Raw genomic sequence first — 24326 nt, forward strand, 5'->3', positions numbered from 1 at the left:
GAAGGAGCAGCCAAGCGAGCGTCCTTCTCTCAGAGCGCCTGCGCCGAATGACGACCGGTACGCCGCAGGATTTGAGCTGCAGGCAGGGCCAGCTGGAGCATGAGAGCGCTCGCTGGCCCTTTCAATTCAAGTGGAGGAGGGGGCGTTTTTTCAGACAGAGGATGCGGCGGCTACCAGCAAGTCCGCCCAACTTGCTGGTAGTGAAGAAATTTACATATCACTCAAGTCCGATTTTTACTGAAATTACACCACAGCCTGAGGTAAGAGGGGTATATATCGAATCTGTAAACATTAGCAAATATATTAAGTCAAAAACTAAAAATTGGTGTTTGGGGGGTGACAGAAGCCCTTTAAAGACTTTTGGCGAAAGCCCTTTACTTTTTAATATTTTGCTTTCAGGATCTAGATAGCTTGAACAGGCTGGGGTCCTGGTGAAGGATTAGGCCCTGTATTTTCCATGGTTCTTCCACAGCCATCTCCTTTAGGATAGAGAACCAGCTTCTCCTGGGCCAGTAGGAGACCACTAGTATCACCGTTACTGGGTCCGTTAATATCTTCTGCAAGACCCGAGGGATTAAGGCCCAGGGAAGAAAGGCGTATGCGAGGTTCCAAGTCCACCTCACTAAGAGAGCGTTGACAGCCCATGGTTCTTCTCTGGGATTTAAGGAACAAAAACGCCTTACTTTCGCATTTGTTTTTGAAGCTAAATAGGTCTATTTGAGGTACTCCCCATCTTTTGTAAATCTTCTAAAAAATGTCTCGACTTAGAGACCACTCCCCTAGGTCTTATGTTTTTCTGCTGAGAGAATCGGTTTCTATGTTTTCTGAACCTTTGAGATGGATTGCTGTAATTGAAAGGACATTCTTTTCTGTCCAGAATAATATTTTTTCTGCCAGTCCCCTCAAGCTTGGAGATCTTGTGCCTCCCTGGTGTTTTAGATAGGCCACAGTTGTATTGTCAGAAAATATTTTCAGATTCTTTTTGAATAACATGTCTTGAGATACTTTTAGGGTTTCCCAGACCGCTCGCAGTTCTCTGTAGTTTGATGATCTGCTCTTCGTCTGACCACTTGCCCTGCCAGCTTGAGGAGGCCACTTTTGTCCCCCATCCGATGCCACTTGCGTCTGTCATAATTTGAATTTCTGGAACTGTTAGCCAGGCTACACCTTTTGACAGATTTTCCCTTTCCTTCCACCAGTTCAAATCAGACTTTACGTGGTAAGGGACGTTTATCTTTTTGCCTAGGGAGGACTGTTTTCTGTCCCATTTCCCTAGAATCCAGGTTTGTGTTATCCTGGTGTGAGCCCGACACCATGCTACGGCTATAATGCATGATGTCATCATTCCCAAGATGCTCATGGCCCCTCTGATAGAGCACTGTTTCTGAGACTGGCAGTTCCTTATTCTCTCCCTGAAAGATTCCAACTTTTCCTGTGGGAGAGATGAAGTCTGGGTAATTGAATCTAGCATTACCCCTAAGAACTTCATTTTTGTCGCTGGAACTAGGCAAGATTTTTTTCACATTTATCAACCAGCCCAATTCTGAGATTTCTTGTATCACGTAATTGGTCTGCCTGGACGTTTCCATTTCTGAATTTCCTACTAGGAGGAAGTCGTCTAAATAGGGAAAAAATTTTGAAAATCATTTCTATTACCAGCTTCGTGAACACCCTTGGGGCGGATGATATACCGAATGGTAGAGAAGTGAACTGGAAATTATTGACGATGCCCTCTTCATCTTTAAATGCAAATCTGAGGTATATTTGTGACTTTTGATAGATGGGAACATGGTAGTAGGCATCTTTTAGATCGATGGATGTCATATATGCTCCTTTTTTGACTAGGGGAATTATTGATGAAATTGACTCCATTTTGAATTTTCTGTAGGTTAGAGATTTGTTTAGCCCTTTTAGGTTTATAATAGTACGGGAAGATCCATGGGGTTTTTGGACTAAAAATAAGTTTGAATAAAAGCCCCTTTCCCTTTCTGGTTCGGGAACTTCTAATACCATGCCTGATTTTTTTTCAAGTCTAGGACTCCCTGCCAAATTTTTGCTAACACTTTCTGACTGTGGGATGTTATTTGAAGTCTTTTTGGAGGGGTTGAGGAAAATTCTATCCTGTAGCCATTTTTTACGATGTCTAAGGCCCAGAGATTCTGGGTTTGGTCTTCCCACGTAGATAGAACATTTCTCAACCTTCTGTTACGGTGGGAAGTGGGGGAAACCCCCCACCGTGCGGTGTCGAATGGTAAAAGGGAATCAGCCTAGCCAAAAGGAGTAATAAGGGAGCAGGTCACCTCCTACAGCATCCCTAATCCTCTCCCTGACTCCTCACCGTATGAGCGGACCCCGATGGTAGGACGACTCATACTCAGGATTCCTAGAGACCCTAAGTCGCCCTGGTAATCCCTCACCAAGGAGCAGGGAAGAGACGACCCGTTTATCCCAGTAATGGAGGAACAGGAGTCTCTATCAGAGGCCAGGCTGCAAGGAGATGACCTGCTCCCTTATTACTCCTTTTGGCCAGGCTGATTCCCTTTTACCCTTTGACACCGCACCATGACAGTATGACCACAAGGGTGGCCCTCACTGGACAGATGGAACAGCCTGGACTGGAGCAGAGCTCCAGCACCAACAACAGCTGAAGTACAATGGACTCCAGCCAGGGAGCCACAGGGGATAAAACCCTAGTGACCACACCCAGTCAGGGAGTTAACCCTTACAGCACCAGACAGAGGGAGGCTACAACTTAAAGGGGAAGTGCACACACAAGCATGCCAAACCACACGTTACCACCGGCAACAGCATGCGTGGCAACCATGTCACGGCAATCACCCAGAAGGCCGAGACACTGCCACCTTATGCTCTCACAGCATCACGTTGCCGCGGGCAACCGCAAGTGTGGCAACAGTGTCACAGCGCAAACCAAAGGCCGTGACACCTTCCTCCTACCCTGGCGTCATTGTTTTTCGGTTTTGTTTGTTCTGAGGATTAACCCTCTGCCTTTTCCCCCTTTACGATAGCTCCATCGTCCCGATTTTCCCTTTCCCCTGTAGGATCTTGATTGTGAACTAAAGAGACGAAAAGGTTACTTCTTGTTCTCTTCTGGGGACCCCTTTTTTTGTCAGCAGCCTTCTCTACGATTGCATCTAGTACTGGCCCAAAAACGTATTCGCCAGAAAACGCACAGTTTAGCTTTGGAGGTTCTGTCTAGAGGAGGATGGAATCAACATTTTAGGTTTTTTGTCAGGAGGCATAGGAGGGACAGACTTGAGGGAGGCCAAAGAGGATTTAATTTCACTTTGAATCATAGATTTAACCTCCATAAGGATAGATGGTTGCTCTTCCTTTACAAGCTCATTAATGCAAGACTGGCAGAGCTTCTTTTTGCGATTTACAGGGAGTCTTTTTGCACAAGTTGCGCATATTGTGTATTTGGATTTAATTTTGGGCTCTTTCACTCCCTATAAAGAGAGGAGCAACCAGGTATCAGAGATTTTAAAAACACATGAAATATGCAAGGTCACAGATATTTTCCCCACAGGGGAACACACGATAGGAGTAGCCGAGGGGAGGGGAGGGGGGGGGGGGGGGGTCTGCGATATCCATCTGGCTTGCAGGGGCATCAGGAGCTGACATTTTATCTCCGGAGCAGGAAACACAGTGGAGGCAGCGGCAGGTTGAATTCACAGCCTCTTTTTCACCCAGCGCAGCGTCTGACGTCACCAGTGTGCACGCGCGCGCTCTCCACGTGATTCTAGACTCTGGCAGTGCCGGGAACAGGGTGTAGACTGTGGCGCATATGAGCAGGACAGCGTGCAGCGTGTTCTTTCTTTTCCGGTCTGCTTCCTCACAGAAGGGAAGGGAGACCTTGTGTTATGGAGTGAAAACAGGCCCCCGCTGTTCAGGGCTGAGAATCTACTCCCGTATATGTCCTCTGCCCAGCTTTAGTAGCAACTGTAGGAGGGCAGAGGGGAAGGAGGACAAGAAGTAACCCTCTCTTCTTAAAGGTATCCGAAAAATTTAATTGGCATAAAATCTTCACCTCCCCCCGGGAGGTCTCTCTGTGAGGTGCTCCATAGGGACAGGAAACACTGAGGGTGAGAGTGGGTGGTGGCCTTTTAAACTCTGTGTTCCTACCCTTATAGAGGTCAAGGGGTCAATCTTATACAGTGCTGCCCATAATTATTCATACCTCTGGCAAATTTTGACTTAAAGTTACTTTTATTCAACCAGCAAGTAATTTTTGGACGGAAAATGACCTAGGTGTCTCCCAAAAGATAATAAGACGATGTACAAGAGGCATTATTGTGGGGAAAAAAAAACATTTCTCAGCTTTTATTTACATTTGAGCAAAAAATACAAGATGTTCCACACTGTGGAAAATCTCAGAGGACGTGGTCGGAAACCAAAAGCGACACCTGTGCTGGCCAGGAGGATAGTTAGAGAGGTGAAAACGAATCCAAGAATCACCACCAAGGCCATCCTGGTGAATCTGGGCTCTGCTGGTGGCAATGTCTCAAGGCAGACAATCCAACGGACACTGCACACTGCTGGGTTCCACTTCTCCGGATAAGGCGCACAAAAGCTCGCTTGGCCTTTGCAAAAGCTCATCTGGACAAAGAAGAAGACTTCTGGTCTTCTGTGTTATGGTCAGATGAAACAAAAATTGAATTGTTTGGTCACAATGATGTTTCCTTCATTTGGCGTAATAAAGGAGAACCCTTCAACCCAAAGAACACCATCCCAACTGTCAAACATGCTGGGGGGAACCTAATGCTTTGGGGGTGTTTTTCAGCCAATGGACCAGGGAATCTAATCACAGTAAACAGCATCATAAAAAAAAAAAAAACAATACATGAGGATTCTCAACGACAACATCAGGCAGTCTGCAGAGAAACTTGGCCTTGTCACCAGTGGACATTTCAGCATGACAATGACCCAAAACACACAGCAAAAGTGGTGAAGAAATGGTTAGCAGACAACAACATTAACGTTTTGGAGTGGCCCAGCCTGAGTTCAGACTTGAATCCAATTGAGAATCTGTGGAGGGAGCTAAAGATCAGGGTGATGGCAAGAAGACCCTCCAACCTGAAAGATTTGGAGCTCATTGCTAAAGATGAATGGGCAAAAATACCTGTGGAGACATGCAAAAAGCTGGTCTGCAATTATAGGAAGCGTTTGATTGCTGTAATAGCCAATAAAGGCTTTTCTATTGATTATTAAGAAGGGTATGAATAATTTTGGACTGGACACTTTTTGCTCAAATGTAAATAAAAGCTGAGAAATGATTTTTTTCCCACAATAATGCCTCTTGTACATCGTCTTATTATGCTTTGGGAGACACCTATGTCATTTCCTGTAAAAAAATTACTTGCTGGTTGAATAAAAGTAACTAAGTCAAAATTTGCCAGGGGTATGAATAATTATAGGCAGCACTGTATGTAGCCGTCATGGTGGATGAAATGGAAAACAGGGCTCTAACCACTATAAAAAAATTAAAAAAAGAGAGCGTGTTGTTTTCAAGGGTATTTTCAGCCTTCCAAATCTGTCTAAAAGTTCAACCCTTGGCATTTCCTGCAATCTTGGATAGTATATTAACATTTGGCTTGTGCCGGGGCCACTGTTATGATGGCACTACAGAAAATATACTAAAGGTTCCTTTACACTAGTAGATTAAGCAGAAGATTGATGGGAAGGAAGCGTTTCTTCCCAACAATTGCCTGCTCATTAGTGAAGTACGGGGAGGAGTGATCGCTAATTCCATTGCTCGTCCCCATACAGAATCATTGTTTGCCAGCAGGAGGGTGCTGTTTAGATGTCATGATCTGCTGCCGGCAAACGATGATTTAGGTGTCTGTACAAGCGATCATATTACCTGATTAATGAGCGTTTCCTTAATCATGTAATTGGGGGCAGCTTTTACACCATCAGATATTCACTAACAAGCGTTCCTACGAACACTTGTTAGCGATTATCCAGCCAATACTCATCCAGTGTAAAGGGGCCTCAAGAATATCTTAGTATAAAGTATGTAGGTGCAGAATGCGCCGAGTTTATAAAGAAGCACAGGCCTCTTAATAAATATGGTGCATCTCCAGGCAGTCTGTGCACCAGACTTTCAAATCTACACCAGCTATGAGCTTTCTAGTGTAAACGATAGTAAATCCGGGGGGCCGTGGGAGGCCACACCCCCTCTTACTAAAACTGGTCACTTTTAAAAAGTGATGAGAAAAGTGAAAAGTAACAAATTATTGGGCAATATAGCGTGTGCATAATTTGCTACTTTTTAGGCCAAAATAGTGGCATAAACACTTAGTAAATGCCCCTTATTGTTTCTAAAATTGCCAAATGCCAATGTCCTGTAGAAACACTAGGCTATGGTATAAACTAACAATTTGACAGGGTCTATTCAATTCCTCCTTACAATATTTTAGTATCCTGGTTGCTTGAGATGTGTACCAGGGTGGGGATTAATGCAGCAACACTGCAGACTTACAAGCTTTAGAACGGCTCTTCTTTGATTTTTAGTCGATTTTTTCACTTCTTTGGCATGTCTCTTCTGGGCCTTTTTCTTTGCAATTAATATTGCACCAGGGTCAATTCCAGTCTTTGAAAGACAAAAGGTAACATATCAAGTGTTTAACTTCACCAATCAAATAACTAAAACACCATTTTATATCAACTCCCTTTACTGTAAGCTAAATCGATATACCCATCCTTCCATCCTATACCTTTTTCCTCAGGGCAGAGACATAGAGATCGCTGTTGGCAAAGTACAAAGAAGTGTTGGCTTGGAATATCTTTATCCCAGGATATTCTTTAATCTGAGAAAAAGAAAAAATGTATTGCTACATTATTGAAATATACATAGGATGAGTTTTATGCACTAATTAAATCAAAGATATAACATAGGGGGTTGGTGGGTTAAATCAGTGCAAGTGAGACCATCCACTGGCTCCTATCTATTCTGCCATTGTGCACCCTAGAGACCCCAGAGTCCCCTGATGAACCTGACACACAAAGAAAGGGGAAACGTGTCGGGACCTTTTGAACATTTACAGGCATTCACCATATGGGAAACCTTATAATAGGAAGGGAGATTTAGTGTACAGGGTGAGCCACCAATAAGTGGGGCCGCCCCTCCCTTTCGGGGCGATCACTCCGCTTTTAGGCACGGACACAGTAGCCATATAGGGATAGTATCCCACTGCCTAAGGGCGGATCTTCACCTATGGATGATACTGTCAACATAACAGACTGATCCATGCTGCAGCACCTTGATATCTAACCAGTGACTGATGTGACTGTGTGAGTCTCCTATATCGTGATCTACGGAACCGTGAGTGACCACTTTGTGGCAAATTTTCGGCTCATCCAGAGATATATCCTCCAGCCTTTAAGTGGATGCCTACCTGTATTATATTATATTTTATTTATGTATTCTGAAGACAGATTCTTTATTTGATGTGGGAGTATCTTAATGTATATTTATTAAATGATATATTTTGGAGGGTAATTTTATTTTCTTCTGTGATATATTTAGGGTACTTTCACACTTGCGGCAGGACGGATCCGACATGCTGTTCACCATATCGAATCCGTCCTTCCGCTATTTCGCCGTGCCGCCGCTCCGTCCCCATTGACTATAAGCCACCGGACTAAAAAGTCAGACATGCAGGACTTTTTAGTCTGGGGGCTTTCGCTGTGCACCGCCGTGCTGCGCCGGAGCTCCGCCCCCGTTCCCATTATAGTCAATGGGGACGGAGCGGCTGTCCGGCGGCACGGCGAAATAGCGGCAGGACGGATCCAACATGGTGAACAGCATGTCGGATCCGTCCTGCCGCAAGTGTGAAAGTAGCCTTAGTTACACTTACCCAACCTAGATAGAATTGTTTCAGCGATTTTTTTTCCGGGTTAAAGCAGTGCTGTAAAGTTAGTCTACCAACAGACAAAAGGTTGAGAACAACTATAAGGCTAAAAAACTGGTGACAAAGAAGGTGGTGAGGGCTGCTGTGAGTATTATGGAACTGGAAGTTACTGCAATTAGCTGGTTTTCTTTCCTATGTACTGTGCACTTTCTGTAAGGTAGGGATGTGATTGCAGCACTTTATGCAAAACAATCAGTGTAAGAAGAATCATAATGGAGGATATATAGGCAATTATTTTATTTTGTATTTGAAATCCTTTAAAAATATTTTTCATTTGAAATCCTTTTAAAATGTTTTTGCAGTCCCAGAAAGCAGCTTTAAAGGTTGACCAGTTTAAGGGGCTAGTCACATCACATTTTTGTCCCACATTTAACATTTACATTGGAGGGGGGAAAAAAGGATGCAAAAGCGTAGTACAGTCCAGGATACTGTATGGCATCTGCCTGTGCGATGCGAGCACAGCCTAAAAAATATCTTCATTCGGTTACAACTAGTCACATAGTCAAAAGTTTATCAAAACTGGCAATTTTAACCAAAACAATCATTTGAAGTGAAGTTTTACAATGAACAATTGTTTTAGCAGACTGATGACAGAATGTTGTTGCACAGAAAGGTCGGCTGGATAGAAATGTTTTTACTGATCTGTAAAACACTGAAGACAGACTCTCCTTAGCAATGCCCAGTTAGAGCTTTCCATAATAAAGTATATTACAAAAATGTTTAACATCCCAGTTACATTTTAACAACCCCTTTAAAGGGGTTGTGTCACTTCTGCAAATGGCATTTATCATGTAGAGAAAGTTATTACAAGACACTTACTAATCTATTGTTATTATCCATATTGTCTCCTTTGGGGTCTTCATTCATTTTTCCATCACATTATACACTGCTCATATCCAGAGGTTACACCTTACAATCTAGCAGCAGTAGCCATGCTTGCACACTATAGGAAAAAAAGCCTATGCGCAGTTCTGCGGTCTCAGCCACCAGAGAGGTCGACACTTTTTCCTATAGTGTGCATGCACGACCACCTCTGCTGGATTGTAGGGTGGTCATAACCCCTGGATACAGGCAGTGAATAATATGATAGAGAAATGAATGAACCCAGGAAAGGGGGCAATATGGACAATCACAATACATTAGTAAGTGCCTTGTATTAACATTGTCTACATAATAATGCCATTTGCTGAAGTGAGACAACCCCTTTAAGAGTCACTGCAAAAGTAGACAACTTGAGATTTTAAGGTTACAGTTTTGGTTGCTCCACGAGTTTACAAAAAAGTACCATCCATACCTCTTCATACTCTTCTATATCACAATAGATATCCGTATTTGGAACCTGTCCAAGAATTCTGTACTTTGAACTGAAAAAGAATGACAGTCATCTTATATTAAACTTAAATCATAGAGTTTTATTAAGGTGATGGCATAAATAGCAGTTCCCCAACATATCCTACAATCAGAATATCTGCTGTTGTTCCATTAATACATATGCATGCGGCTAAGGACCCAAATTCTGCCCTAAGACTCTGTGAGCAGAGTACAGGCTGGAGTTTACAGCAGTCAAGAAATATTCCAACTGACCGCACAAGGGGATTGTATTTGAAAGATCACCATGCCTTAGTAAGTATTATTTCTCTTTGTTTCAATGGTGCAGACATATTAGAAGAAAAGACTCTGGTAACAGCCAAAGAGAAAGCTGCTCCCTGCTTACATAACTGTATGTCAATGCCTCAAGATAAGAAAGCCTGTAGTTTATGTGACAATAAAGGAAGCCACAGCAATCTACGGCCAATCTGTGTCATTTACTGCATTACTTCACAACCACTAAACTTGACTAGCCAAGCTTCCAGTCACTTATCAATGGCTTTTATTACGTATTATAAAAAGTAGATTTAGCTATTAAATTGCATGCTGTTATCTGTAAGATACTTACTTTACAGATATGAACGTACTGAAGACAAAGCACCAGAGACCAGTCGCGTTGCAAGGGGGGGTGCGGACCGCACCGGGTGACACCATTGATGTGGTGACACCAGCAGGGCCGGCATTTACGAGTCATTTGTATTGCCGTCCTCAGGATTCGAACCCACGGCCTTCTGTATCAGGGGCAAAGCACTTACCCACACAGCCATAAGATCTGCCTTGCTACTGACTGAAAAAATATGAGACTTCTACTGTTCTAATACACATGACAGCTGCACCAGCACACTCAGCTCTACTATATCTCTATATATGACAGCTGCTCCAGCAAACCCAGCTCTGCTACATCTATACACATGACAGCTGCCCAAACACACCCAGCTCTGCTACATCTATACACATGACAGCTTCCCCAGCACACTCAGCTCTGCTATATCTCTATATATCCATCTACTGTATAGCAATACTTAGAGATATATATAGATGTAGCAGAGCTGGGTGTGCTGGGGCAACTGTCATGTGTACAGATGTAGCAGAGCTGGGTGTGTTTGGGCTGCTGTCATGTGTATAGATGTAGCAGTGCTGGGTTTGCTGGGGCAGCTGTCATATATAGAGATATAGTAGAGATATAGCACTTTATTTGGATGGGGGGGGAGAGAGGCACTTGATACTGGCACTTTTGGGGGGGGGCACTATGACAGCTGTCCCAGCACATTCAGCTCTGCTATATCTCTATATATGATAGCTGCCCCAGCACACCCAGTTCTGCTACATCTAATACACATGACAGCTGCACCAGCACACTCAGCTCTACTATATCTCTATATATATGACAGCTGCCCCAGCAAACCCAGCTCTGCTACATCTATACACATGACAGCTGCCCAAACACACCCAGCTCTGCTACATCTATACACATGACAGCTGCCCCAGCACACTCAGCTCTGCTATATCTCTATATATCTATCTACTGTATAGTAATACTTAGAGATATATAGATGTAGCAGAGCTGGGTGTGCTGGGGCAGCTGTCATATATAGAGATATATTAGAGCTGAGTGTGCTGGTGCAGCTGTCATGTGTATTAGATGTAGCAAAGCTGGGTGTGCTGGGGCATCTATCATATCTTGAGATATAGCAGAGCTGGGTGTGTTAGGGCAGCTGTCATGTGTATAGATGTACACTTAGCCAGCTATAACAGTAGAAGTCTCATATTTTTTCAGTCAGTAGCAAGGCAGATCTTATGGCCGTGTGGTTAGGTGCTTTGCCTCTGATACAGAACGTCGTGGGTTCGAATCCCAGCAGAAACTTTTCTGAAATACAGGCTAAAATTAGAATACACAAGCACTGACTCCATATATGGACATACAGGGCGGGACACAGGAAGAGGCTGCATCGCATCGCTGACATGGAGTTAAGTATAAGTGTTTTTTTTTTTTTAATACCCGACTGTTACTGCCATGGGGGGAGCGGGAGGCACTTGATACTGGCACATGGGGGGAGGGGGGTTGGCACCTGATACTGGCCAATGGGGGGGGGGGAGGGGGGTTGGCACCTTATACTGGCACATGGGGGGGGAGGGGGGTTGGCACTATGATACTGGCACATGGGGGGGAGGGGGGTTGGCACTATGATACTGGCACATGGGGGGGAGGGGGGTTGGCACCTGATACTGGCACTTTTTGGGGGTGAGGAGAGAGGCACTTGATACTGGCACTTTTGGGGGGAAGGGGAGATGGCATGGCACTATGATACTGGCACATGGGGGGGAGAGAGGCACTTGATACTGGCACATGGGGGGAGAGGCACTATGATACTGGGACATGGGGGGGGAAGAGAGGCACTTGATACTGGCACTTTTTTTTGGGGGGGGGGGGGAGATGGCACTAGGATACTGGGACATGGTGGGGGAGAGAGAGGCACTTGATACTGGCACATGGGGGGTGGGAAGGAGAGAGGCACTTGATACTGGCACATTGGGGGTGTAGATGGCACTATGATACTGGGACATGGGGGGGAGGAGAGAGGCACTTGATACTGGCACATGATGGGGGAGCGGCATCTATGGGGACACTTACTGGCACATTATTGGGGGGCATTATGGGGGACACTAGGCCGGCAGCCTATCAGAGGCCGGACACTGAGGGCATCTACTGGGGCAATATATATGGGGCATTTTATACTGGTACATTATGGGGGGCACTAGCAGGAAGGGGGGAGAGGAGCACTATGGGGGAATTTACTGGGGGTACTATATAGGGGTATTTTATACTGACACATTATGGGGGCACTATGGGGACATTAGCTCAACTGGGGGCATTACAAGGGGGTATTTTTGCACTGTCACATTATAAGGAGAATTATTTCTACTGGGGGGGGGGCATTATGGTGGGCTTTATTACTCCCCCATGGTATGACCCCCTAGTAGCAGCAACAGCCTCTCCCTGCTCTGCTATCCCTCTGCCCCTCCTCTAAATCTTTCTCATTAGGAAAAAACACAACATCAGCTCCGCCGAGCCCCCGGCCAAAGTGTGGAAGTGGTGTCAGAGATCCCCAAGGGCCAAGCCAAGTAACTAAGTTTTCATGTGAAATATGTTTGTTATACACATATAGCCTACACTGTGCCCCACAATATACAGTACACCGCTACACTGTGCCCCACAATATACAGTACACCTCTACACTGTGCCCCACAATATACAGTACACCTCTACACTGTGCCCCACAATATACAGTATACCTCTACACTGTGCCCCACAATATACAGTATACCTCTACACTGTGCCCCACAATATACAGTATACCTCTACACTGTGCCCCACAATATACAGTATACCTCTACACTGTGCCCCACAATATACAGTATACCTCTACACTGTGCCCCACAATATACAGTATACCGCTACACTGTGCCCCACAATATACAGTATACCGCTACACTGTGCCCCACAATATACAGTATACCTCTACACTGTGCCCCACAATATACAGTATACCTCTACACTGTGCCACACAGTATACAGTATACCTCTACACTGTGCCCCACAATATACAATATACAGTATACCGCTACACTGTGCCACACAATATACAGTATACCTCTACACTGTGCCCCACAATATACAGTATACCTCTACACTGTGCCCTACAATATACAGTATACCGCTACACTGTGCCCCACAATATACAGTATACCACTACACTGTGCCCCACAATATACAGTATACCGCTACACTGTGCAGTCGGTTCTATAAGCACCATTGTTTTGTGGCGGCGGACAGAAAATAATCTGGAAGTGCCCCTCCCGAGACCAGGCTCTGACTGCTAGGGGGGGGTCTGCTGAGCTAACGGATGCCCCCTATGGCAGTAGCACCACCATAGCCCCCATATATGGCTAAAAAATTATTGCTTCGGGGAGTGGGGTGACACCATTTTCTACCGCACCGGGTGACACCAGCCCTAGCAACGCCACTTCCAGAGACACCACAACTCTTTATAACTGTCTAATATCATACATCAGCTTTACTATGTGAGCAATCCTAGTGGACAATGTGAGTACTCTTTCCAGCTGTAGTTACCAACATTACTACTAAAATATAGACAGCAAGAAATGAATGAGGCATGCTAACAAAACTAATGAGCGTAATGCAGTATAAACACTAAATATAACATGGTAAACATGTAAATTGAAGCAGATAATATTGTTGTCTCAGAGGATGGGCTACTTCATTTCTGATGTAATACTATATTACTGTATATATTGTTCAGGCCTATTTTTTCTGTATCATGACCTGAAATTTCTGTATGGATTAATGGGAACCTGTCACCGGGATTTTGTGTATAGAGCTGAGGACATGGGTTGCTAGATGGCCACTAGCACATCCGCAATACCCAGTCCCCAAAGCTGTGTGCTTTTATTGTGTAAAAAAACCTGATTTGATACATATACAAATTAACCAGAGAGGAGTTCTGTATGTGAGTCATGGACAGGACTCATCTCAGGTTAATTTGCATATGTATCAAATCTGTTTTTTTTTTACACAATAAAGCACACAGAGCTATGGGGACTGGATATTGCGGATGTGCTAGCGGCTATCTAGCAACCCATGTCCTCAGCGCTATACACAAAATCCCGGTGACAGGTTCCCTTTAAAAGGGGATAGGATAGGTCATCAGTATCTGATCGGTTGGGGGCCCACAGCCAGGACCCCCGTTGATCAGCTGTTTGAGAAGGCACTGGTGCTTGGAGTAGTGCCACATCCTTCTCGCAGATTAGCCTAGGCCAGTGATGGCTAACCTCCAGTTACAATTCCCAGCATGCTCCATTTATTTCTATGGAGTTCTGAGAACAGCCAAGCAAGTGTACATCTTGGGAGTTATAGTTATACCACACCTGGAGTGCTGGAGGTTAGCCATCACAGGCCTAGGCCATGTGACTTCACGTATATCGGTCACATGGCCTATGAGCAGCTCAGCCCCACAGAAGTGAATGGGGCTGAGCTGCAATACTAATGTACAGCACTGTGCTTGGTGAGCTGAGAGAAGGCCACGGCGCTCACAGGAGCTGCGGTGCCTTCTCAAACAGCAGATCGTTGGGGGTCCTGGATGTCTGACTCCCATCAATCAGATACTGATGACCTATCCTTAGGAAAACCCCTTTAGCATGGAAAGCATATATGCCCCAACCTTTCCTCTGACCACTGTTGACATCACAGTCCTAATTATTCAAAATTATCTGTATTTTTTTTTCTGTTAGATATATTCACAAGAGCATTCAATGTTCATTTTTATCATGATGCTCCTTGCGGACAATGAAAAGTGTCATTGTTGCCTAGCAATGGGCCTCGCATGAACCATGCACTAGATAGCAATCACTATTGTGAATGGAAACATTGCTAAGAGCTAGATTTCCATTAACTAATTGTGCCATTAAGATCAATCAGAAATGAAGGACGCATAATGATACTGGTCAGTGTAAACAGGACTTTAGTTTGAGATATAAAACACACCAGCATGTGCACTCTCGAAAAAATAATAAAAAATAAAAAGAAGTGTAAGCTCAAACCTTTGTGTGCGGTAGATGACTGTTATCATGGCAAATGCCACTGCAACAAGCAGACCGTAGTCAAGACCAAGGGAAACTGAGGCCAAAAATGACACCACCCAAATTGCCTGAAAAGTTTAAGAACATAGTATACATTACTGTGAATTTCTAAAAGGAACGTTACAAGTAGAACAGACTCCATGTATATACAGTGGGGAAAATAAGTATTTGATACACTGGCGATTTTGCAAGTTTTCCCACCTACAAAGAATGGGGAGGTCTGTAATTTTTATCATGGGTACCCTTCAATTGTGAGAGACTGAATCTAAAAAGAAATCCAGAAAATCACATTGTATGATTTTTAAATAATTAATTTGCATTTTATTGCATGAAATAAGTATTTGATCACCTACCAACCAGCAAGAATTCTGGCTCTTACAGACCAGTTAGTTTTTCTTTAAGAAGGCCTCCTACTCTGCACTCATTACCTGTATTAATTGCACCTGTTTGAACTCGTTACCTGTATAAAATACACCTGTCCACACAATCAAATCACACTCCAACCTCTCCACCATGGTCAAGACCTAAGAGCACCAGGGACAAAATTGTGGACCTGCAAAAGACTGGGATTGGCTAAAAGACAATAGGCAAGCAGCTTGGTGAGAAGGCGTAATTATGAGAAAATGGAGGAAACAAGATGACTGTCAATCTTCCTCGGTCTGGGGCTTCATGCAAGATCTCGCCTCAAGGGGCAAGGATGATTCTGAGAAAGGTCAGGAATCTGCCCAGAACTACAAGGGAGGACCTGGTCAATGACCTGAAGAGAGCTGGGACCACAGTCTCAAAGATTACCATTATTAAAAACACTACACCATCATGGATTAAAATCCTGCAAGGTCCACCTGCTCATGCCAGCACATGGCCAGGCCCAACTGAAGTTCGGAAGAGACCATTTGGATGATCCAGAGGAGGCATAGGAGAAGGTCATGTGGTCAGATGAGACTAAAATAGAACTTTTTGGTATCAACTCCACTCACAGTGTTTGGAGGAAGAAGGATGAGTACAACCCCAAGAACACCGTTCCAACCGTGAAACATGGGGGTGGAAACATCATACTTTGGGGGTGCAAAGGGGACAAAACAACTGCACCGTATTGAAGGGAGGATGGATGGGGCCATGTATCGCAAGATTTTGGCCAACAACCTCCTTCCCTCAGTAAGAGCATTGAAGATGGGTTGTGGCTGGGTCTTCCAGCATGACAATGACCCGAAACACACAGCCAGAGCAACTAAGGAGCATTTTAAGGTCTTGGAGTGGCCTAGCCAGTGTCCAGACCTGAACCCAATCAAAAACCTTTGGAGGGAGCTGAAACTCAATGTAGTCCGGCAACAGCCCAAAAACCTGAAAGATCTGGAGAAGATCTGTATGGAAGAGTGGGCCAAAATCCCTGCTGCAGTGTGTGCAAACTTGGTCAAGAACTACAGGAAACGTCTGAGCTCTGCAATTGCAAAAAAAAATGATTTCTGTACCAAATATTAAGTTCTGTTTTTCTATTGTATCAAATACTTATTTCATGCCATAAAAAGAAAATTATTATTTAATAATCATACAATGTGATTTTCTGGATTTTTTTTTAGATTTTGTCTCTCATACTTGAAGTGTACCTACGATAAAAATTACAGAGCCAGGTATAAAAACTACTTCAGGCAAGAAGTGCAGGCTATAAAATGATCAGAAGAAGTTTTTGCTATTGGGTAATGCTCCACTTTTAGCCTACATCAGTTTAATGTTTGGTGCATGTTGTTAGTAAATGTGTAAATCCTACCTACATAGTACATAAATATATATGCAATACAATCTAGGCATTTCCAAGCAGCTTACATTCTAAGCACCTGAAGCAAAGGGAGATAAAGTGACTTGCCCAAGGTCACACGGAGCAGGTAGGTATTCAGATTAATCCATACAAAGTGCAATGAAAATCTTTTTAACAGTTTAGCAATACGAAGGATCCTTAGATGACATAGTTAAGGTGTCACTGGACTTAAAAAAAAAAAAATAAAGTTTGATATCTCATAGCAACATAAAGACCCTCACCGATCACTAGAAGGGGAGAAAAGTGCCCACACAGTGCATTGCAAAGTCTATGTGTCCATCTCAATTCCATCTCATGCAGCGAGGAGAGAGTGTGCTATGTGAGCGCATCTCTCTCCTCGTTCTAGAGATTGATGGTGGTCTCAGCACTCAGACCTCCACTGATCACTAAAACGAGCGGAGAAAAGCGCTCACACAGTGCATTGCACTGGATCAACTTGCAGGATGACAGGCCAAACTGGATGGACAAATGTATTTTTTCGGCCTTATGTACTATGTTACTAGAAAAGTGCCCACACAGTGCATTGCAAAGTCTATGTGCCCATCTCAATTCCATCTCATGCAGCAAGGAGAGAGTGTGCTATGTGAACGCATCTCTCTCCTCATTCTAGAGATTGATGGGGGTCTCAGCACTCAGACCTCCACTGATCACTAAAACGAGCGGAGAAAAGCGCTCACACAGTGCATTGCAAAGTCTATGGGCCCATCTCAATTCCATCTCACGCAGAGAGGAGAGTGTGCTATGCGAGATTGGTGGGGCGCTCAGTACTCAGACCCCCCCACTGATCAAAACCTCTGATATGTTGCTATCAAATGTTTTTAAAAGTTCAGTCCTTTAAAACAGATTGATAATGATGCATTTCAGGACCGAGCTTAAGCAAGAAAGACTATTAAAATTCTGTGTGGAAATGTTTAGAAGCATGCTAATTTATGTTCACACTTACCAGTTCTAGCCTGCTTGTTCTCCATAAATGTGGGATATCTGCAAACTGCTTGAACATTCCTTTTAGGTTCACCATCACTATAGCTGCTAAAACTGTCTAGAATAGAAATACACATCACTTTTTTTTATTTAAGCTAAGTTGACCGTAGAAAATAATAAGAAATCAGTCTCACACGAAGGAGTGCAGCAATGTGAAAAGCTGCCCCAGCACAAATTCCACTGGTCAGTGGAGAAAAAAATAAAAAAAGGGCAGCAGCTTATTTCTCTCTCCCCACTGAGAACACAAGCCCAACATCCACGTGTATGAGGGGGTCAGGAAGAATAGTTGTTAGCAGTTCAGCCGACAGATATTAAAGATGTATGCATCATATGTGTTGCTTAGGGATGCATTTGTTCCTCTAGAGGAAGAGGTCAACAGAAATCTGCCATTTCTGACATGTTATATGTATAGGCAGCCTAGGAAGTTAGTATTGTCTTACATGATAACCATTATTATTTGGGTTGTTTTCATAATCTGTCTGTCTATCTGTAGTAATAAATGTGCTAGTACATACAAATTACAACATTTACATACCTAGGGAAATGGTTCAAAATGGTATCCAATAAACAAGAAGACCAACAGCACCAAAAAAAGAGGAACAGTCTGTCTATAGCAGGCATGGCCAAACTGCGGCCCTCCAGCTGTTGTAAAACTACAACTCCCACCATGCCCTTCTGTAGGCTGATAGCTGTAGGCAGGCTGGGAGTTGTAGTTTTGCAACAGCTGGAGAGCTTCAGGTTGGCCATCTCTGATCTATAGTAATAAATGTGCTAGTACATACAAATGACAATATTTACATACCTGGGGCAATGGTTCAAAGAGGTATCCGATGAACAATATGACCAACAGCACCAAAAAGAGGAACAATCTGTCTATCTATAGTAATAAATGTGCTAGTACATACAAATGACAATATTTACATACCTGGGGCAATGGTTCAAAGAGGTATCCAATGAACAATATGACCAACAGCACCAAAAAAGAGGACAACAGACCTGCAATCTAATTGCATATACCGATTACTACAGAAACTGCTCCACAAACAATCTTTACTACAAACCCTTTCAATAAGTGCAAAAGTTCAATAAATGCATACCCATACTTATATTTTCTGTGCATGCTAATGCCTTTTTATATAATTAACTAATACTTGTATGTAACCAGTTCATAACCAAAAGGTCATGGATATCTCTCTGTCCAGAGCATTTCACCATTCAAAATAATGCACTAAGTCTGCACAAATATTTTGTTTTCCTTTTTGCAAAAGAGATGTGACATTCTAATTGTACCAAAAATTATTAAAGGGGTAGTGTCACCATTAAAGGGGTTGACCGGTTTCCTCAGGATAGGCCATCAATATCAGATTGGCAGGGGTCCGATTCCCAGCATCCACGCCGATCAGCTGTTTAAAAAGAATGCAGCACTCCTCTTTATACAAAGTGTAACTGCCCACTCCCACTGAAGTGAATCGGATGGAGAAGCTGTAATCACACTGCTCGCCATTGCAATGTCGGCAGCGAGCAGTGTAAACAGTGAAGAGAAGACAGCACGCGCACGAGTGCTGCCTTCTCTTCGAACAGCTGATCAGCGGGGGTACCGAGAGTCGGACCCCCGCCGATCTGATATCGATAACCTATCCAGAGAACAGGTCATCAAAATAGAAAACTGGCCAACCCCTTTAAGTGCTATTTTAATATAATTAAAATAACAGCACGGTGAACTAGATCATTTATTACAAATGCTCCAGTTGTGAGATATTCTCCATTTTTAATGGTACTTCCTGATGTTTAATCTGTACAGTAATATACAATTCCAATCATTAAGATGGTCGCACACTTCATTCCGTCATTCTACTGCCACCAGCCATATCTACTGTTAGGCGTTGTGACAGTTACAGGGAGAGAGGTGTACCAGAAAAGGGAGAGCATCTAGCAGAACAAGTGGGGCAATGAATTTGGAGATCTCTGGATCTATATGAGGTACAGGGCCAGTTCTAGCTTTGTTAGAAAGAGATTTTCATTTACTATATGATGTCCGATTTTCATTTTTTACATTAATCATGAATGACTCCTTTAAATAGTTGGCTAAAAAACAAAATCAGTCTTCATGGCCTTAGTCCAATTGTAATACTGTTTAAGAAAATGTTTGGGTACAAGGACTATTTTAAGAATGTCAAATGCCAATCTATACCACTTTTTTATTCTGTAACATTTGTATTGGTAAAGTTATACTTTTATTTCTTGAAAGCTAAACTTTTATAAAACAATACATACCTGTGTGTTACCCCCGGTGCTCTCCTGGACCAAACTACGGGACATTGAGCAAGTCACCACAAATGTATGAAAAAAAGAGCCCACAGAATTACACAATCCTAGCGCAATGAGTTCCTGAAAATTGCAAGCAGTTTAGGGTCAGATTTAATAGAAGAAACAATTGTGCTCGATTTACACAGCACCCTCATATTCTGCAGCACGATCAGTACAAAAAAACAGTAATGTCCCCATTGTAACTACAAATAGTATGTACAAACACAGCCTTAAAGTGTAACTGTCATTCTTCTTTTTTTTATTTTTTTTTTATTTATTTTTTGTAATGTATAGGGGCAGTGATACTTTAATTACTGAAATCGTGCATTTCTATTTGAAAAATAGCTCTAAAGTGGCCCATTTTGAGCCTTAGCAACGCTCCTCCGTCTTCTGTTTACATAACTGTGGAGACTTGCTCAACATTGACTTGTGTTATGTAAACAGAGGAGCGTTGCTAAGGCTCAAAATGGGCCACTTTAGAGCTATTTTTCTAATAGAAATGCATGATTTCAGTAATTAAAGTATATTACAAAAACGATCAGCATCACTGCCCCTACATATTGCAAAAAAAAAAAAAGAAAGAAAAGAATGACAGTTAGTGTGTATTACTCATACAGCTTCCGGCCTGTGAGATCCAGGGGGCTGGATTTCACAGGATCGTCACCGGAAGGCAGTGCAGATGCCTAAGGAAGGCATCGCGCTGCCTTCCATGCCATCGGGTCCCCCCCCTCCCCGGCGTTGTGACAGGATGCCCGCTGAATGATTTCAGCCGACATCCTGTTCCGATTAACCCCCGCCGGGCCGCAATGTAATTTTAAACTTAGGACGTACCGGTACGCCCTGGGTCCTTAAGGACTCGGCAAACATGGCTTACCGGTACGTCCTAAGTCCTTAAGGAGTTAAAGAAAATTTTTACTTAAAGCTTGAAGAGGTTATCAAGGAGATAAGCTAGTGCTTCCGCTGCTACATTTAGGTCACAGGTAAGCGCCCCAATATACAGTATTGTTACCCTCAGAGGTGAGCAAGACTAAACCAGCCTCTTAATATGAAAAGAATTAGGGCCCTGATTTATCATACCTTCACTCCAAAATTCTGGTGTCAAAAAGTCGCAAAATATGGTGTTTGTGACTTTTTACACTCACTTGTCACAACCTGTGACATTTGATAAATGTGGCACACAGTACTCCAACAAAGACTCAAGCAAAACTGACTTCATATATTCCTCTCATGATAAATTCCCCACTATGTTTTTATGGCATGTGAAGATGATGGAGGGGGTCCTACTCTTAGGGGAGTTAGAGCAGAGCAGCATACAGGTGAAACTCGAAAAATTAGAATATCGTGCAAAGTTCATTTATTTCAGTAATGCAACTTAAAAGGTGAAACTAACATATGAGATAGACTCATTACATGCAAAGCGAGATATTTCAAGCCTGTATTGGTTATAATTTGGATGATTATGGCTTACAGCTTATGAAACCCTAAAGTCACAATCTCAGGTACCCTTTGCTCAGGGGGTATGGATTAATTAGCTGACTAGAGTGTTACACTTTGAGCCTAGAATATTGAACCTTTTCACAAAATTCAAAATTTTAAGCTGCATTAATGCAATTCCTTTTAATTTGCATTACTGAACTAAATGGACTTTTGCACAATATTCTAATTTTCGAGTTTCACCTGTAGTATCTGCAACTTCCCCAGCTGGCAAAATGGACCCATACGTGTATTATATAGATATTATATAGACAAACTTTAATTTGAATGTAATATCATATTTCCCCTGAAGGGGCTCTTGTACAGCAGAGACAAAGCTAACCAGAATTTCCCCTGGAAAAACAGCAGATTGGTGGGGGTTTCAGAACACGGACCTGCTTTTTTTTTTCAGAAGGGCTGTCATAGTAAGACAACCCTGTTACAGTTCTATTCAGCGACAGCAGGCAGAAATCTTTACAAATGACAATGATGAGGAAGAGAAACAAAATACATGTCACTATACATGTATAGTTATATAAAAAAAAAAAAGACTAACATGACTGTTCTGATATATGTCACTCTAAGGCTACTTTCACACTCGCGTTTTGTGCTATAATACAACCGTCTGCATCCGTTCAGAACGGATCTGTTCATATTATCTTTAACATAGCCAAGACGGATCAGTCTTAAGCACCATTGAATATCAATGGAGGACGGATCAGTTTTCTATTGTGATAGATTGTATCAGTGACTTACATTGTGTTCCAGGACGGATCCGTTTGGTTCCGTTTCATCAGACAGACACCAAAACGCTGCAAGCAGCGTTTTTGGTGTCCGTCTCCAAAGCGGAATGGAGACTGAAGTGATGCAAACTGATGCATTCTGAGCGGATGCTTTTCTATTCAGAATGCATTAGAATGCAAACTGATCCGTTTTGGATCGCTTGTGAGAGCCCTGAACGGATCTCACAAACGGAAAGCCAAAACGCGAGTGTGAAAGTAGACTTAGTTAGAGGGTCATCTCATTACAACTATCGTCTCTATCTGCAGGATAGAGGATAAGTCTCTGATCAATGGGGGTCTGACCGCTGGCACCCTGCTGATCATAATAGGGACCTGTGTTCTACTGTTTAAATGCAGCAGCAGGGCGGAGCCTAGCGGCGCATGGAGTAGGACGCACGCCGCACTAGCTCCGGCAAGAATCCTGTCTAAATACATCTACAACGGTGGCGATATACCTTTAAAACATCCGTAGGAGCGGGGGACATAGCCAGGAAGCGGTCCGGTGAAAGGAAAAAGCATCATGCCTGCAAAGAGAGGCAAAACGCCGAGCCGGCAGGACAGAGAGGCACGATCTCAAGATGGCGCTGAGGAGGAAGAGTGGCCTGACCTGAGGGCGGCGGTGAGTCAGGGAGCGGCAGCGCGGCTAGAGCGCTTCGCTCACAAGTCACACCAGCCCCCCAGTCAGGTATGGGGAGAAGGAGAGGGCACCCTGGCACAAATGGAGGAAGGCTTAGGGGAGCAAGATGGCCCCTGTAATGACGACCAGCAATTCCCAGCTCAGCATGAGGGGGGGGGGGGCGAGTGCCAGCACGTGCAGCACTGGGAAGTGCCTGCCAGTGATCAATACCCCTGAGCCCACCTTGAAAGACGTGATGGCAGCTATTGCTAGCTGCAACGCCACCCTCCAGAACATGAATATTAATATTGGAAGTTTAAAAGCGGACATGTCCATTATCCGTCATGACCTGCATAAAGTGGCGGAACGCACCTCAGAAGTAGAGAGGAGGGTCTCGGATCTGGAAGATGGGGCTGTTACCCTACAGAGAGAGAGCCGGGCTGCGTCAAAGGATATAGCGGCGCTCTATGCTAAAACCGACGACCTAGAAAACCGCTCTCGCCGCAATAATATAAGGCTGGTGGGCATTCCTGAGAAATCTGAGGGCCCAGAGGCTACTGATTTTATTGAAAAATGGCTTGCGGAAAAATTCTGTGATAGAGGACTCTCTGCACTTTATGCTGTGGAACGAGCACATAGGGTCCCCACCAGGCCCTTGCCGCCAGGACGTCCGCCACGTCCAATACTGGCCAAAATCCTGCACTATCGAGACAGAGACACTATACTGAGGGCCGCAAGGTCTCATCCCGATTTAAAAATTAATGGAGTTCAGGTGTCTCTGTTCCCTGACTATTCGTCGGATGTACAGAAAAAAAGAGCTCGCTTTGTGGAGATTAAACGGAGGCTGAGAGATTTGCAAGTACAGTACTCCATGATGTTCCCGGCCAGGCTCAGGGTGGTGGCGTTTGGATCCGCGGTGTTCTTTGAGGACTCGGATGCTGCGGTCAAGTAGCTGGATCAAAATGAGCGTCGCCTTAGGATTCCATCAACAGACACCTGAGACTGTTGGATATTCCTGCTCCTGAGTGAAGTTCTGATGTCCACTGGACCGTCCACCCACCGTTGTGGACATTTTCTTTTTTCTTTAGCCGGTTGCTGAAGAAATTTTGTGGGTAGAGCATACGCCCGAGGTTGCTCCCCACCTTCCTAATGTGCCTGCGTACGGTATCGTGCTGGATGCTGTGCTGCTTCAGGCGCTGTTGGGCCAGGTTCACAATGTTGGCCCCAAGTTCATTACTGAATCTAATTATGCTGCAAATGTTCATTGCCTGGGGAGGGATAGTTGGGTGGGGGGAGGGAGGGGGGATGGGATTAGCGGGGGTTATTATCGTCAAAGGTGCTTATGATGGCAATTCTAAAATGCTGAAACGTACAGTCCTGGTATATTTTGTCCG

The 24326-nt window shown here is 43.8% G+C and overlaps 1 protein-coding gene across 1 annotated transcript in view; it reads right to left on the reverse strand.

The window, feature by feature from the left end:
* SLC26A5 (solute carrier family 26 member 5) overlaps positions 1-24326 on the reverse strand; it is a 113702-nt gene that overhangs the window by 13085 nt on the left and 76291 nt on the right. Inside the window, 7 exon segments of the mRNA XM_040412541.1 lie at positions 6503-6613; positions 6738-6830; positions 9229-9298; positions 14922-15028; positions 17717-17812; positions 18680-18757; positions 20029-20142. Of these exon segments, the coding sequence (XP_040268475.1) occupies positions 6503-6613; positions 6738-6830; positions 9229-9298; positions 14922-15028; positions 17717-17812; positions 18680-18757; positions 20029-20142 (669 nt within the window).

This window comes from Bufo bufo, chromosome 1 (assembly GCF_905171765.1).
Source record: "Bufo bufo chromosome 1, aBufBuf1.1, whole genome shotgun sequence".
Taxonomy (NCBI): Eukaryota; Metazoa; Chordata; class Amphibia; order Anura; family Bufonidae; genus Bufo; species Bufo bufo.